We start from the raw sequence: 13,463 nt of genomic DNA on the forward strand, positions 1-13,463 counted from the left end.
GTGTTAAGGGCAGCCAGAGAGAAAAGTCAGGTTAGCCACAAAGGGAAGCACATCAGACTAACAGCAGATCTCTCGGCAGAAACCCTACAAGCCAGAAGAGAGTGGGGGTAGATATTCAACATTATTAAAGAAAAGAATTTTCAACCCAGAATTTCATATCCAGCCAAACTACGCTTCATAAGTGAAGGAGAAAATAAAATTCTTTACTGACAAGCAAATGCTGAGAGATTTTGTCACCACCAGACCTGCCTTACAAGAGATCCTGAAGGAAGCACTAAACATGGAAAGAAACACCTGGTACCAGCCAGTGCAAAAACATGCCAAATTGTAAAGACCATCAATGCTACGAAGAAACTGCATCAATTAACGGGCAAATAACCAGCAAATATCATAATGACAGGATCAAATTCACATATAACAACATTAACCGTAAATGTAAATGGGCTAAATGCCCCAATTAAAGGACACAGACTGGCAAATTGGATAAAGAGTCAAGACCCATCAGTGTGCTGTATTCAGGAGACCCATCTCATGCACAAATTCACACATAGGCTCAAAATAAAGGGATGGATGAAGATCTACCAAGCAAATGGAAAGCAAAAAATAGCAGGGGTTGCAATACTAGTCTCTGATAAAACAGACTTTAAACCAACAAAGATCAAAAGAGACAAAGAAGGCCATTACATAATGTCAAAGGGATCAATTCAACAAGAAGAGCTAACTATCCTAAATATATATGCACCCAATACAAGAGCACCCAGATTCATAAAGCAAGTCCTTAGAGACCTACAAAGAGACTTAGACTCCCACACAATAATAATGGGAGACTTTAACACCCCACTGTCAATATTAGAAAGATCAACAAGACAGAAGGTTAACAAAGATATCCAGGACCTGAACTCAGCTCTGCAACAAACAGACCTAATAGACATCCACAGAACTCTCCACCCCAAATCAACAGAGTATACATTCTTCTCAGCACCACATCACACTTATTCTAAAATTGACCACATAATTGGAAGTAAAGCACTCCTCAGCAAATGTAAAAGAACAGAAATCACAACAAACTGTCTCTCAGACCACAGTGCAATCAAATTAGAACTTAGGATTAAGAAGCTCACTCAAAACTGAACAACTACATGGAAACTGAATAATTTGCTCCTGAATGACTACTGGGTACATAACAACATGAAGGCAGAAATAAAGATGTTCTTTGAAACCAGTGAGAACAAAGACACAATGTACCAGAATCTCTGGGACACATTTAAAGCAGTGTGTAGAGGGAAATTTATAGCACTAAATGCCCACAAGAGAAAGCAGGAAAGATCTAAAATCTACACCCTAACATCACAATTAAAAGAACTAGAGAAGCAAGAGCAAACACATTCAAAAGCCAGCAGAAGGCAAAACATAAGATCAGAGCAGAGCTGAAGGAGATAGAGACACAAAAAACCCTTCAAAAAAATCAATGAATCCAGGAGCTGGTTTTTTGAAAAGATCAACAAAATTGATAGACTGCTAGCAAGACTAATAAAGAAGAAAAGAGAAAGGAATCAAATAGATGCAATAAAAATGATAAAGGGGATATCACCACTGAGCCCATGGAAATACAAACCACCATCAGAGAATACTATAAACACCTCTACGCAAATAAACTAGAACATCTAGAAGAAATGGATAAATTCTGGGACACATACACCCTTCCAAGACTAAACCAGGAAGAAGTTGAATCTCTGAATAGACCAATAACAGGCTCTGAAATTGAGGCAATAATTAATAGCCTACCAACCAAAAAAAAGTCCAGGACCAGATGGATTCACAGCTGAATTCTACCAGAGGTACAAAGAGGAGCTGGTACCATTCTTTCTGAAACTATTCCAATCAATAGAAAAAGAGGGAATCCTCCCTAATTCATTTTATGAGGCCAACATCATCCTGATACCAAAGCCGGGCAGAGACACAACAAAAAAAAGAGAATTTTAGAACAATATCCCTGATGAACACTGATGCAAAAATCCTCAATACGATACTGACAAACGGAATCCAGCAGCACATCAAAAAGCTTATCCACCACGATCAAGTCGGCTTCATCTCTGGGATGCAAGGCTGGTTCAACGTACGCAAATCAATAAATGTAATCCATCATATAAACAGAACCAAAGACAAAAACCACATGATTATCTTAAGAGATGCAGAAAAAGACTTCGACAAAATTCAACAGCCCTTCATGCTAAGAACTCTCAATAAACTAGGTATTGATGGGACGTATCTCAAAATAATAAGAGCTATTTATGACAAACCCACAGCCAATATCATACTGAATGGAAAATAACTGGAAGCATTCCCTTAGAAAACTGGCACAAGACAGGGATGCCCTCTCTCACCACTCCTATTCAACATAGTGTTGGAAGTTCTGTCCAGGGCAACTAGACAGGAGAAGGAAATAAAGGGTATTCAATTAGGAAAAGAGGAAGTCAAATTGTCCCTGTTTGCAGATGACATGATTGTATATCTAGAAAACCCCATTGTCTCAGCCCAAAATCTCCTTAAGCTGATAAGCAACTTCAGCAAAGTCTCAGGATACAAAATCAATGTACAAAAATCACAAGCATTCTTATACACCAACAACAGACAAACAGAGAGCCAAATCATGAGTGAACTCCCATTCACAATTGCTTCAAAGAGAATAAAATACCTAGGAATCCAACTTACAGTGGACGTGAAGGACCTCTTCAAGGAGAACTACAAACCACTGCTCAATGAAATAAAAGAGGACACAAACAAATAGAAGAACATTCCATGCTCATGGATAGGAAGAATCAATATCGTGAAAATGGCCATACTGCCAAAGGTAATTTATAGATTCAATGCCATCCCCATCAAGCTACCAATGACTTTCTTCACAGAATTGGAAAAAACTACTTTCAAGTTCATATGGAACCAAAAAAGAACCAGCATTGCCAAGACAATCCTAAGCAGAAAGAACAAAGCTGGAGGCATCATGCTACCTGACTTCAAACTACATCACAAGGCTACAGTAACCAAAACAGCATGGTACTCGTGCCAATACAGATACATAGACCAATGGAACAGAATAGAGCCCTCGGAAATAATACCACACATCTACAACCATCTGATCTTTGACAGACCTGACATAAACAAGAAATGGGGAAAGGATTCCCTATTTAATAAATGGTGCTGGGGAAACTGGCTAGTCATATGCAGAAAACTGAAACTGGATCCCTTCCTTACACCTTATATAAAAATTAATTCAAGATGGATTAAAGACTTACATGTTAGACCTAAAACCATAAAAACCCTAGAAGAATACCTAGGCAACACCATTCAGGCCATAGGCATGGGCAAGGAATTGATGACTAAAACACCAATAGCAATGGCAACAAAAGCCAAAATTGACAAATGTGATCTAATTAAATTCAAGAGCTTCTGCACAGCAAAAGAAACTACCATCAGAGTGAACAGACAACCTACAGAATGGAAGAAAATTTTTACAATCTACCTGTCTGACACAGGGCTAATATCCAGAATCTACAAAGAACTTAAACAAATTTATATGAAAAAATCAAACAACTCCATCAAAAAGTGGGCAAAGGATATGAACAGTCACTTCTCAAAAGAAGACATCTATGCAGACAACAGACACATGAAAAAATGCTCATCATCACTGGTCATCAGAGAAATGCAAATCAGAACCACAATGAGATACCATCTCACACCAATTAGAATGGCTACCATTAAAAAGTCAGGAAAGAACAGGTGCTGGAGAGGATATGGAGAAATAGGAACACTTTTACACTGTTGGTGGGAGTGTAAACTAGTTCAATCATTGCAGAAGACAGTGTGGTGATTCCTCAAGGATCTAGAACTAGAAATACCATTTCATCCAGCCATCCCATTACTGGGCATATACCCAAAGGATTATGAATCATGCTGCTATAAAGACACATGCACACGTGTGTTTATTGTGGCACTATTCACAATAGCAAAGACTTGGAACCAACCCAGATGCCCATCAATGATAGACTGGATTAAGAAAATGTGGCACATATACACCATGGAATACTATGCAGCCATAAAAAGGATGAGTTCATGTCCTTTGTAAGGACATGGATGAAGCTAGAAACCATCATTCTGAGACAACTATCACAAGGACAGAAAACCAAACACTGCATGTTCTCACTCATAGGTGGGAATTGAACAATGAGAACACTTGGACACAGGGTGGGGAACATCACACAGTGGGGCCTGTCATGGAATTGGGGGAGTGGGAGGATAGCATTAGGAGATATATCTAATGTAAATGACAAGTTAATGGGTGCAGCACACCAACATGGCACATGTATACATATGTAACAAACCTGCACGTTGTGCACATGTACCCTAGAACTTAAAGTATAATAATAAAAAAAAACTATGACACTGTCCTATATGCCATATCTGTACAAAAATTATAAATTTTAGATAACCATCCAGAGATATTTCTCTACTTCTTGGAAAAAATATCAACATTGAAAACATCAAAAAAATTAAACAGTTCTTCTTTTGTCCAAAAAAAAAAAAAAAAAAGAAAGAAAAAGAGGGAATCCTCCCTAACTCATTTTATGAGGCCAGCATCATCCTGATACCAAAGCCTGGCAGAGACACAACAAAAAAAAAGAGAATTTTAGACCAATATCCCTGATGAACATCGATGCGAAAATCCTCAATAAAATACTGGGAAACCGAATCCAGCAGCACGTCAAAAAGCTTATCCACCACGATCAAGTCGGCTTCATCTCTGGGATGCAAGGCTGGTTCAACATATGCAAGTCAATAATCATAATCCATTACATAAACAGAACCAAAGACAAAAACCACATGATTATCTCAATAGATGCAGAAAAGGCCTTCGACAAAATTCAACACTTCTTCATGCTAAAAACTCTCAATAAACTAGGTATTGATGGGATGTATCTCAAAATAATAAGAGCTACTTATGACAAATGCACAGCCAACATCATCCTGAATGGGCAAAAACTGGAAGCATTCCTTTTGAAAACTGGCACAAAACAAGGATGCCCTCTCTCACTGCTCCTATTCAACATGGTGTTGGAAGTTCTGACCAGTGCAATCAGGCAGGAGAAAGAAATAAACGGTATTCAATTAGGAAAAGAGGAAGTCAAATTGTCCCTGTTTGCAGATGACACGATTGTATATTTAGAAAACCTCAACGTCTCAGCCCCAAATCTCCTTAAGCTGATAAGCAACTTCAGCAAAGTCTCAGGATACAAAGTCAATGTGCAGAAATCACAAGCATTCCTATACACCATTAATAGACAAACAGAGAGCCAAATCATGAGTGAACTCCCATTCACAATTGCTTCAAAGAGAATAAAATACCTAGGAATCCAACTTACAAGGGATGTGAAGGACCTCTTCAAGGAGAACTACAAACCACTGCTCAATGAAATAAAAGAGGACACAAACAAATGGAAGAATATTCCATGCTCGTGGATAGGAAGAATCAATATCATGAAAATGGCCATACTGCCCAAAGTAATTTATAGATTGAATACTGTCCCCATCAAGCTACTAATGACTTTCTTCACAGAATTGGAAAAGAACTACTTTCAAGTTCATATGGAACCAAAAAAGAGCCTGCATTGCCAAGACAATCCTAAGCAAAAAGAACAAAGCTGGAGGCATCACGCTACCTGACTTCAAACTACACCACAAGGCTACAGTAACCAAAACAGCATGGTACTGGTGCCAAAACAGATATATAGACCAATGGAACAGAACAGAGGCCTCAGAAATAAGACCACACATCTACAGCCATCTGATCTTTGACAAACCTGACAAAACCAAGAAATGGGGAAAGGATTGCCTATTTAATAAATGATGCTGGGAAAACTGGCTAGTCATATGTAGAAAGCTGAAACTGGATCCCTTCCTTACACCTTATATACAGATTAATTCAAGATGGATTAAAGACTTACATGTTAGACCTAAAACCATAAAAACCCTAGAGGAATACCTAGGCAATACCATTCAGGCCATAGGCATGGGCAAGGAGTTCATGACTAAAACACCAATAGCAATGGCAACAAAAGCCAAAATTGACAAATGGGATCTAATTAAACTAAAGAGCTTCTGCATGGCAAAAGAAACTGTCATCAGAGTGAACCAGGCAACCTACAGAATGGGAGAAAAATTGCAGTCTACCCATTTGACAAAGAAAGAATTCAAACAAATTTATAAGAAAACAAGACCCCATCAAAAAATGGGTAAAGATATGAATAGACACTTCTCCAAAGAAGACATCTATGCAGCTAACAGACACATGAAAAAATGCTCATCATCACTGGTCATCAGTGAAATGCAAATCAAAGCCACAGTGAGATATCATCTCACGCCAGTTAGAATGGCAATCATTAAAAAGTCAGGAAACAACAGATGCTGGAGAGGATATGGAGAAATAGGAATGTTTTTACACTGTTGATGGGAGTGTAAATTAGTTCAACCATTGTGGAAGACATTGTGGTGTTTCCTCGAGGATCTAGAACTAGAATTACCATTTGACCCAGAAATCCCATTAGTGGGTATATACCCAAAGGATTGTAAATCACGCTACTATAAAGACACATGCACATGTATGTTTATTGCGGCACTATTCACAATAGCAAAGACTTGGAACCAACCCAAATGTCTGTCAATGATGGACTGGATTAAGACATGTGACACATATACACCATGGAATACTATGCAGCCATAAAAAAGGACGAGTTCATGTCCTTTGCAGGGAGATAGATGAAGCTGGAAACCATCATTCTCAGCAAAACTATCACAAGGACAGAAAACCAAACACCGCATGTTCTCACTCATAGGTGGGAATTGAACAATGAGATCACTTGGACACAGGGCTGGGAACGTCACACACTGGGGCCTGTTGGGCGGTGGAGGGCTGGGGGAGGGAGAGCATTAGGAGAAATACCTAATGTAAATGATGAGTTGATGGGTGCAGCAAACCAACATGGCACATGTATACCTATGTATCAAACCTGCACGTTGTGCACATGTACCCTAGAACTTAAGGTATAACAACACCAACAAAAAAAGAAGTTTCTTCTACTAGATGTCCTCAATCATCTCTCTCAATTTCAAAGTTCCATAAATCTCTAGGGCAGGGGCAAAATGCCACCAGTCTCTTTGCTAAAGCATAGCAAGAGTGACCTTTACTTCAGTTCCCAACAAGTTCTTCATCTCCATCTCAGACCTCCTCAGCCTGGACTTCACTGTCCAAGTCACTATCAGCAGTTTGGTCAAAGCCATTCAACAAGTCTCTAGGCAGTTCCAAACTTTCCCACATCTTCTGGTCTTCTGAGTCCTCCCAACTGTTCCAACCTCTGCACATTACATAGCTCCAAAGTCACTTCCACATTCTCAGGTATCTTATAGCATTACTCCATTACCTCGGTATCAAAATCTGTATTAGTCATGGTTCTCTAGAGGGATAGAACTAATAGGATATATGTATGTATAAAAGGGAGTTTATTAAGGAGAATTGAATCACACCATCACAAAGTGAAGTCCCACAACACGTCTGCAAGTTGAGGGGCAAGGAATCTAGTATTGGCTCAGTCTGAGTCCCAAAACCTCAAAAGTAGGGAAACCGACAGGCCAGCTTTGAGTCTCTGGATGAAGGCCTGAGAGCCCCTGGAAAACAACTGGAGTAAGTCCAAGAGTCCAAAAGCCAAAGAACCTGGAGTCTGATATTTGAGTGCAGGAAGCATCCAGCATGGGAGAAAGATGAGGGCCAGAAGGCTCAGCAAGTCAGCTTCTCCTAACCTTCTTCTGCCTGCTTTATTCTAGCCATGCTAGCAGCTGATTGTATGGTGCCCACCCACACTGAGGGTGGATCTGCCTCTCCCAGTCCACTAAATAATTGTTAATCTCCTTTGGCAACACCCTCACAGACACAACCGGGAACAATACTTTGGATCCTTCAATCCAATCAAGTTGACACTTACTTAATATTAACCTTCACAATGTAATATTCATCCCATTTGTAATTCTTCTTTAATATACAAGCTGCTTGAGAACATGCACCATTTGATCTTGTCTCTCTGTTGTGTTGGGAGGCAGTGGAGAAGAGAAGAGTTAAATGTGTGGGTGTGGAGTCAGACTGCCAGATTTGCATCTTGGCTCCCCTACTTATTGGATCTCTGACCTTGAGTAAATTACTTAACATCTTTCTCAGTTTCCTTACCTGTAAATGAGTGGTGACATATATGGAACTTAGAACAAGAGCCAAGCAAGTATTCAATAAAAGCTAATGTTGTTGCCTACTGTTTATTCTCAGTGTTTGGCATAGTAGTCGGCAAAAGGAAGAGGAATTTTTTTTCTTTTTTTCAGACAGTCTCCCCCTGTCACCCAGGCTGGAGTGCAGTGGTGTGATCTTGGCCCACTGCAACCTCTGCCTCTTGGGTTCAAGCGATTCTTGTGCCTTAGCCCCCTGAGTAGCTGGGATTACAGGCCTGTGCCACCACACCCAGCTAACTTTTTGTATTTTTAGTAGAGATGGAGCTTTGCTATGTTGGCCAGGCTGGTCTTGAACTCATGTCCTCAAGTGATCCAGCCGCTTTGGCCTCCCAAAGTGTTGGGCTTATAGGTGTGAGCCATTGGGCCCGGCTGGAAGTATTTTTTTGAAACATGACTGATAACAGTATTTTTTGAAAGAATGACAGATACCAATCATGAAGGAAAAGATTTTCACAATTGACAATAAAAAACTTTAACTTCTGAATGGTAAAAAGAGAAAATTAAAAGCCAAATTACAAATTGAAAAAACTAAAGTATATAAAACAAAGGTTTTCATTCTCAATTTAATGCAGAATCTTGACAAATCAAAAAGAACAAAAGGTGAACCCACCTAAAAGAAATAGGCAAAAAGCTTTCAAGAAAAGCAATTTACAAAATGCCAATGACTAATAAACATGGATATTTAACATCAGTAGTATTCAAAGTACTTCATTTATAGAGATCCCTCTTTCACCTATCAAATTAGCAAAGATGAAAAAGGCTAGTAATACCAAGTTTTGAAGAGAGGTGAGAGGAAATGACAAGTTTATGTACCCTGGTAGGACATGATATTGTGGCAATATGTTTCAGAACACTCATAAATGTATATACCTTTTAGATCAACAATTACACTTTTAAGCTTAAGAAAATATGAAGAATAGGTACAAATATTTCTCTATATGTTCAACTAAGTATTATTTTTTAAATTAAAAAAAAATTTTTTTTGAGACACAGTCTCACTCTGTTGCCCAGGCTGGATAGCTCACTACAGCCTCCGCCTCCTGGGTTCAAGTGATTCTTCTGCTTCAGCCTCCTGAGTAGCTGGAATTACAGATGCCCACCACCATGCCCGGCCAAGTTTTGTATTTTTAGTAGAGATGGGGTTTCACCATGTTGGCTGGCCAGGCTAGTCTTGAACTCCTGACCTCAAGTGATCCACCCTTCTTGGCCTCCCAAAATGCTGGGATTACAGGCATGAGCCACCATGCCTGGCCTATTTTTTAATTAAAAAAAATATTTTTATAGCAGCACAACTAAGTATTATTTTAATAGTAAATATTGGAGTCAACTTTAATTTTGAACAGGATAAGTAATTATGATGCAGCACACTGAATACTCTTTCATTAAGCTAAACAACTATTAAAAATGATATACAAATACATTTACTGAAAAGAAACATGTTTGTGATATACATTTAAGTGTAAAACAATTCAGGTTATAAGAACATATTAGGCTGGGTGTGATGGCTCACGCCTGTAATCCCAGCACTTTGGGAGGCCGAGGTGGGCGGATCATGAGGTCAGGAGATCAAGACCATCCTGGCTAACACGGTGAAACCTTGTCTCTACCAAAAATACAAAAAATTAGCTAGGTGTGGTGGCGGGTGCCTGTAGTCCCAACTACTTGGGAGGCTGAGGCAGGAGAATGGCGTGAACCCGGGAGGCAGAGCATGCAGTGAGCCGAGATTGCGCCACTGCACTCCAACCTGGGTGACAGAGCAAGACTCCGCCTCAAAAAAAAAAAAAAGAATATATTGGTCAATATTCACTGATTTTTATAAGAATATTTGACAGAGAGAGAGGGGGAAGGGAAGGGAAGGGGGAAGGGAAGGGAAAGGAGGAAGGGAAGAAGGGAAGGGAAGGGAATATGGGTGGATTTATATCAAAAGGTTCAGAAGGAAATGATTCTTTTCTTCTGGATGTGACTACTGCAGATTTCATTTTTAACTTTTCCTCTTTTTCTTATTTATTTATATTTTCTGATTTTAAGAGAAACTATAAAAAAAAATATTACTTTTCAACTTAAAAATATTTTAGTGCTTCAATAATGCAGAAGACTCAATTTCAACATTGCAGATAATTAAAGCATTACTAAATGTGGAAATGTTTACTTTCACAATTTCTGTAGTGATATTCAAGACCAGATATCACCTTGGGAATCAGAACTGGTGCAGGATCTTGTCCTAACACTACCAAAAAGGCATATGGCTGTCCCAGCTCTGTATGTTTATGTTGTCTTATAATAGAGCAACCAGTTGTTTATTAGGATGGCCAAAAAGGCACATTTCAAAAATGCCTATTAAAATATTAGTAGTACAAATAATACTGCTGCTTAATTTTTTCTAATGAGAACTGATAAAATTCCAAAGCAACATAAGCAGATAAATAGTAATAATATGGTTTATCAAATTAATTGTCACATGATTATTAAAATGAGATCATGTGTGTTAAGTAGTGGTATCTTAAGCCACTGAAATATCTTCCTTGGTCTAGAATGAGCTTTCTATGGAGATTAAAAAGATGTTAAATTGAACAGTCTTGGTTAATAAATGAAGAAGCAAAGCCAGAAACCCTGTTTAAAGAACTAACAAAAAAGGTCATGAATGATCTGGTGGTTGTTATATTTTCCTGTTTACCTGAGGAGAAGACTATCCTCAAGCATGTATTGAATCCAGTGATAGCCAGAATGTCATCCATACTGCTAGCAGCCATTAGTAAAGTTGGAATGCCTTCCTCAACACCATATCCATTTTCTTGCAGCACCATCATGTAAGGTACAACAACAGCAGGAGAGACAGCACCTAGAACAAAACTGAAAGAAAGAATGAAAATTAATTTAAAAGCATCTTTTTAATCAAGTAGTGTTTTATAAGTACAAGTAGTTTATAATAACTTTATAACAAACATTGTTTAGAAGAATTTCAAATTTGAGTGAATGCAATTTAATGGTGATAAAACTTTTCATGCATTGTTTAGTGCTGGCTAAAATTTTATACAGACGTGGTTTAAAATGTTGGGCTGAGCACAGGTTGCAGCCTCTCCCTCTATTCCTAAATCCTTTGAAGTGAAGATGTAAAAGTAATAGAAAAATTCATAACCTAACTAGAAAGCAAAAGGTGAATCCTCAGTGGACAAGAAACTAAGTATATCCCAGGAAGATAAGAGACAGACAATTTAGGATTGAAAAAAGGAAACCATAAACCAAAATGTGTGTAAATAAGATTGCCTCAAAAGATACATGTGCTTCTAAAAGTGCTCCAAGCCCTGAAATGGCAGATGCTGGGAGCAGGAGAGACCTCTGGGGAAACCAAATAGTTGATTATTTGGAGTACCACTGTAAGAATGGTCAGACAAATCTACCTTCCGCACATTTCCTACTTCTCGAGTAAATAAGTAAGGAAGGAAGGAACAGAGTTGTCTGCTCAAAAAAACAAGTGTGGCCACCTAAGTTACAAAGGCAAATGAGAACATTTCTGGAGTGGTTGATGACACCCATGAGGAACGGGGAGGCTCCTGCTCAGAATACCTTCTATTGGCATATCTTACCCAGAATTTCGCCTCATCTCTTCTACATTTACTTTATAAAGGCTGAAGTATATCCTGTGTAGAAATGCTTTTGGTGCTCCTGCCAGAATTGACCTGGTAAATGAACACATCTCCCAGTGCTGCTTGTTGGCTGCTAATATCTACAGGTTTCTAGAACCCTTGTCCTGTGGACAAGCACCTACCTGGGAATACTAGGGAGGTTGTGCACCCCTCTACTTTCCCTCCAGACAGCATCTGCCAATGACTGACTGATATGAGTGTCTAATAGTTTAGCCCATTTGCTTCTGGCTGTACAACCTCTATGGTGCAGTTTATGCTACAGATTTCCCTGTGGGCTCAAGAAGAGGCTAGACTTCTCTAAGACCACATACTGGTCTAGTTCAGTGGTTCCTGAACTCTGCTGCACATTGTAATCCCCTGTTGTTTTATTTTTCTCATTTTGCTTATTAACAAGTCATCCCCAAACACAGCAGCTTAAAACAACAAATATTTATTGTCTTATGACTTCTGTGGGTCAGGAATCTGGGCATGGCTTAGCTGTATGCCTTGACTTAAGATTTCTCATGAGGTAGGGTGGGGTGGGGAAGATCTGCTTCCAAGTTTACTCATGTAGCTATTGCAGGCTTCAGTTTTTTCCAATGGAGTTTTCTCCACAGGGCTGCCTCAGGACATGGCAGCTGGCTTCCCCAGGAATAAGTGATCAAAGAGAATTTAATCCATAACATCAATTAAAAACACAAAATATCTAAGAAAAAAACTGTGACGATAGTCTATACTTTTATAAAAATTGTGAATATAATAATATAATAATTAAGATAATACCTGAATACTTGGAGAGACATTTCACAAGTGTGAGCTAAAAAGCCTCAATTTTACCATCACCCAACACCACACCTGGCTAGTTTTTGTGTTTTTAGTAGATACTGTGTTTCACCATTTTGGCCAGGCTGGTCTTGAACTCCTGACCTCAAGTGATATGCCCACCGTGGCCTCCCAAAGTGCTGGGATTATAGGTGTGAGCCACCATGCCCGGCCAAAGCCTCAATAATATAAAGATGTAATCTCTCCCCCAAATAAATTAATCAGAGATACACCAATCAAAATCTTTGCAGGGATTTTTACTGAGCTTGACAAGCTGATTATAAAATTCATTTGGAAAAATAAGATCTTAGAATGAAAGATCAAGTAAACTTAAGAAAACAAGATATTGTTTTTGTAAAGGTAAAATAGTTAAAACTGAATAATAGTGACATATAAATAGACAAAATAAATTGGAAGAAAAGAAAATACAAAGTGTGGAAACAAATCTATGGGATTTGTTACATCATACAATTGGTATTTTAAATCAGTGGGAGAAAGAAAGAAATCTTTCATAAATGGTGTTGAGATAACTATTTATGTGGAAAGGAATATAGATAGATCCTTACACATAATAAATGTTAAAAGCTCAAAAGGAAAAGTAGTAATAAGAAAATGTAGGGGGCTAGGTGCGACGGCTCACACCTGTAATCCCAGCACTTTGGGAGGCTGAGGCGGACAGATCAGGAGTTTGAGACC

The 13,463-nt window shown here is 38.7% G+C and overlaps 1 protein-coding gene across 9 annotated transcripts in view; it reads right to left on the bottom strand.

The window, feature by feature from the left end:
* Positions 1 to 13,463, bottom strand: part of SLC9B1 (solute carrier family 9 member B1) — a 151,947-nt gene that overhangs the window by 56,381 nt on the left and 82,103 nt on the right. For all 9 annotated transcript variants that reach the window (XM_063663936.1, XM_063663935.1, XM_063663933.1 and 6 more), the window contains one exon: positions 10,997 to 11,172. In XM_063663936.1, coding sequence (XP_063520006.1) covers positions 10,997 to 11,172 — 176 coding nt within the window. The remainder of the gene's footprint in view (positions 1 to 10,996; positions 11,173 to 13,463) is intronic.

This window comes from Pongo pygmaeus, chromosome 3, assembly GCF_028885625.2.
Source record: "Pongo pygmaeus isolate AG05252 chromosome 3, NHGRI_mPonPyg2-v2.0_pri, whole genome shotgun sequence".
Classification (NCBI taxonomy): Eukaryota; Metazoa; Chordata; class Mammalia; order Primates; family Hominidae; genus Pongo; species Pongo pygmaeus.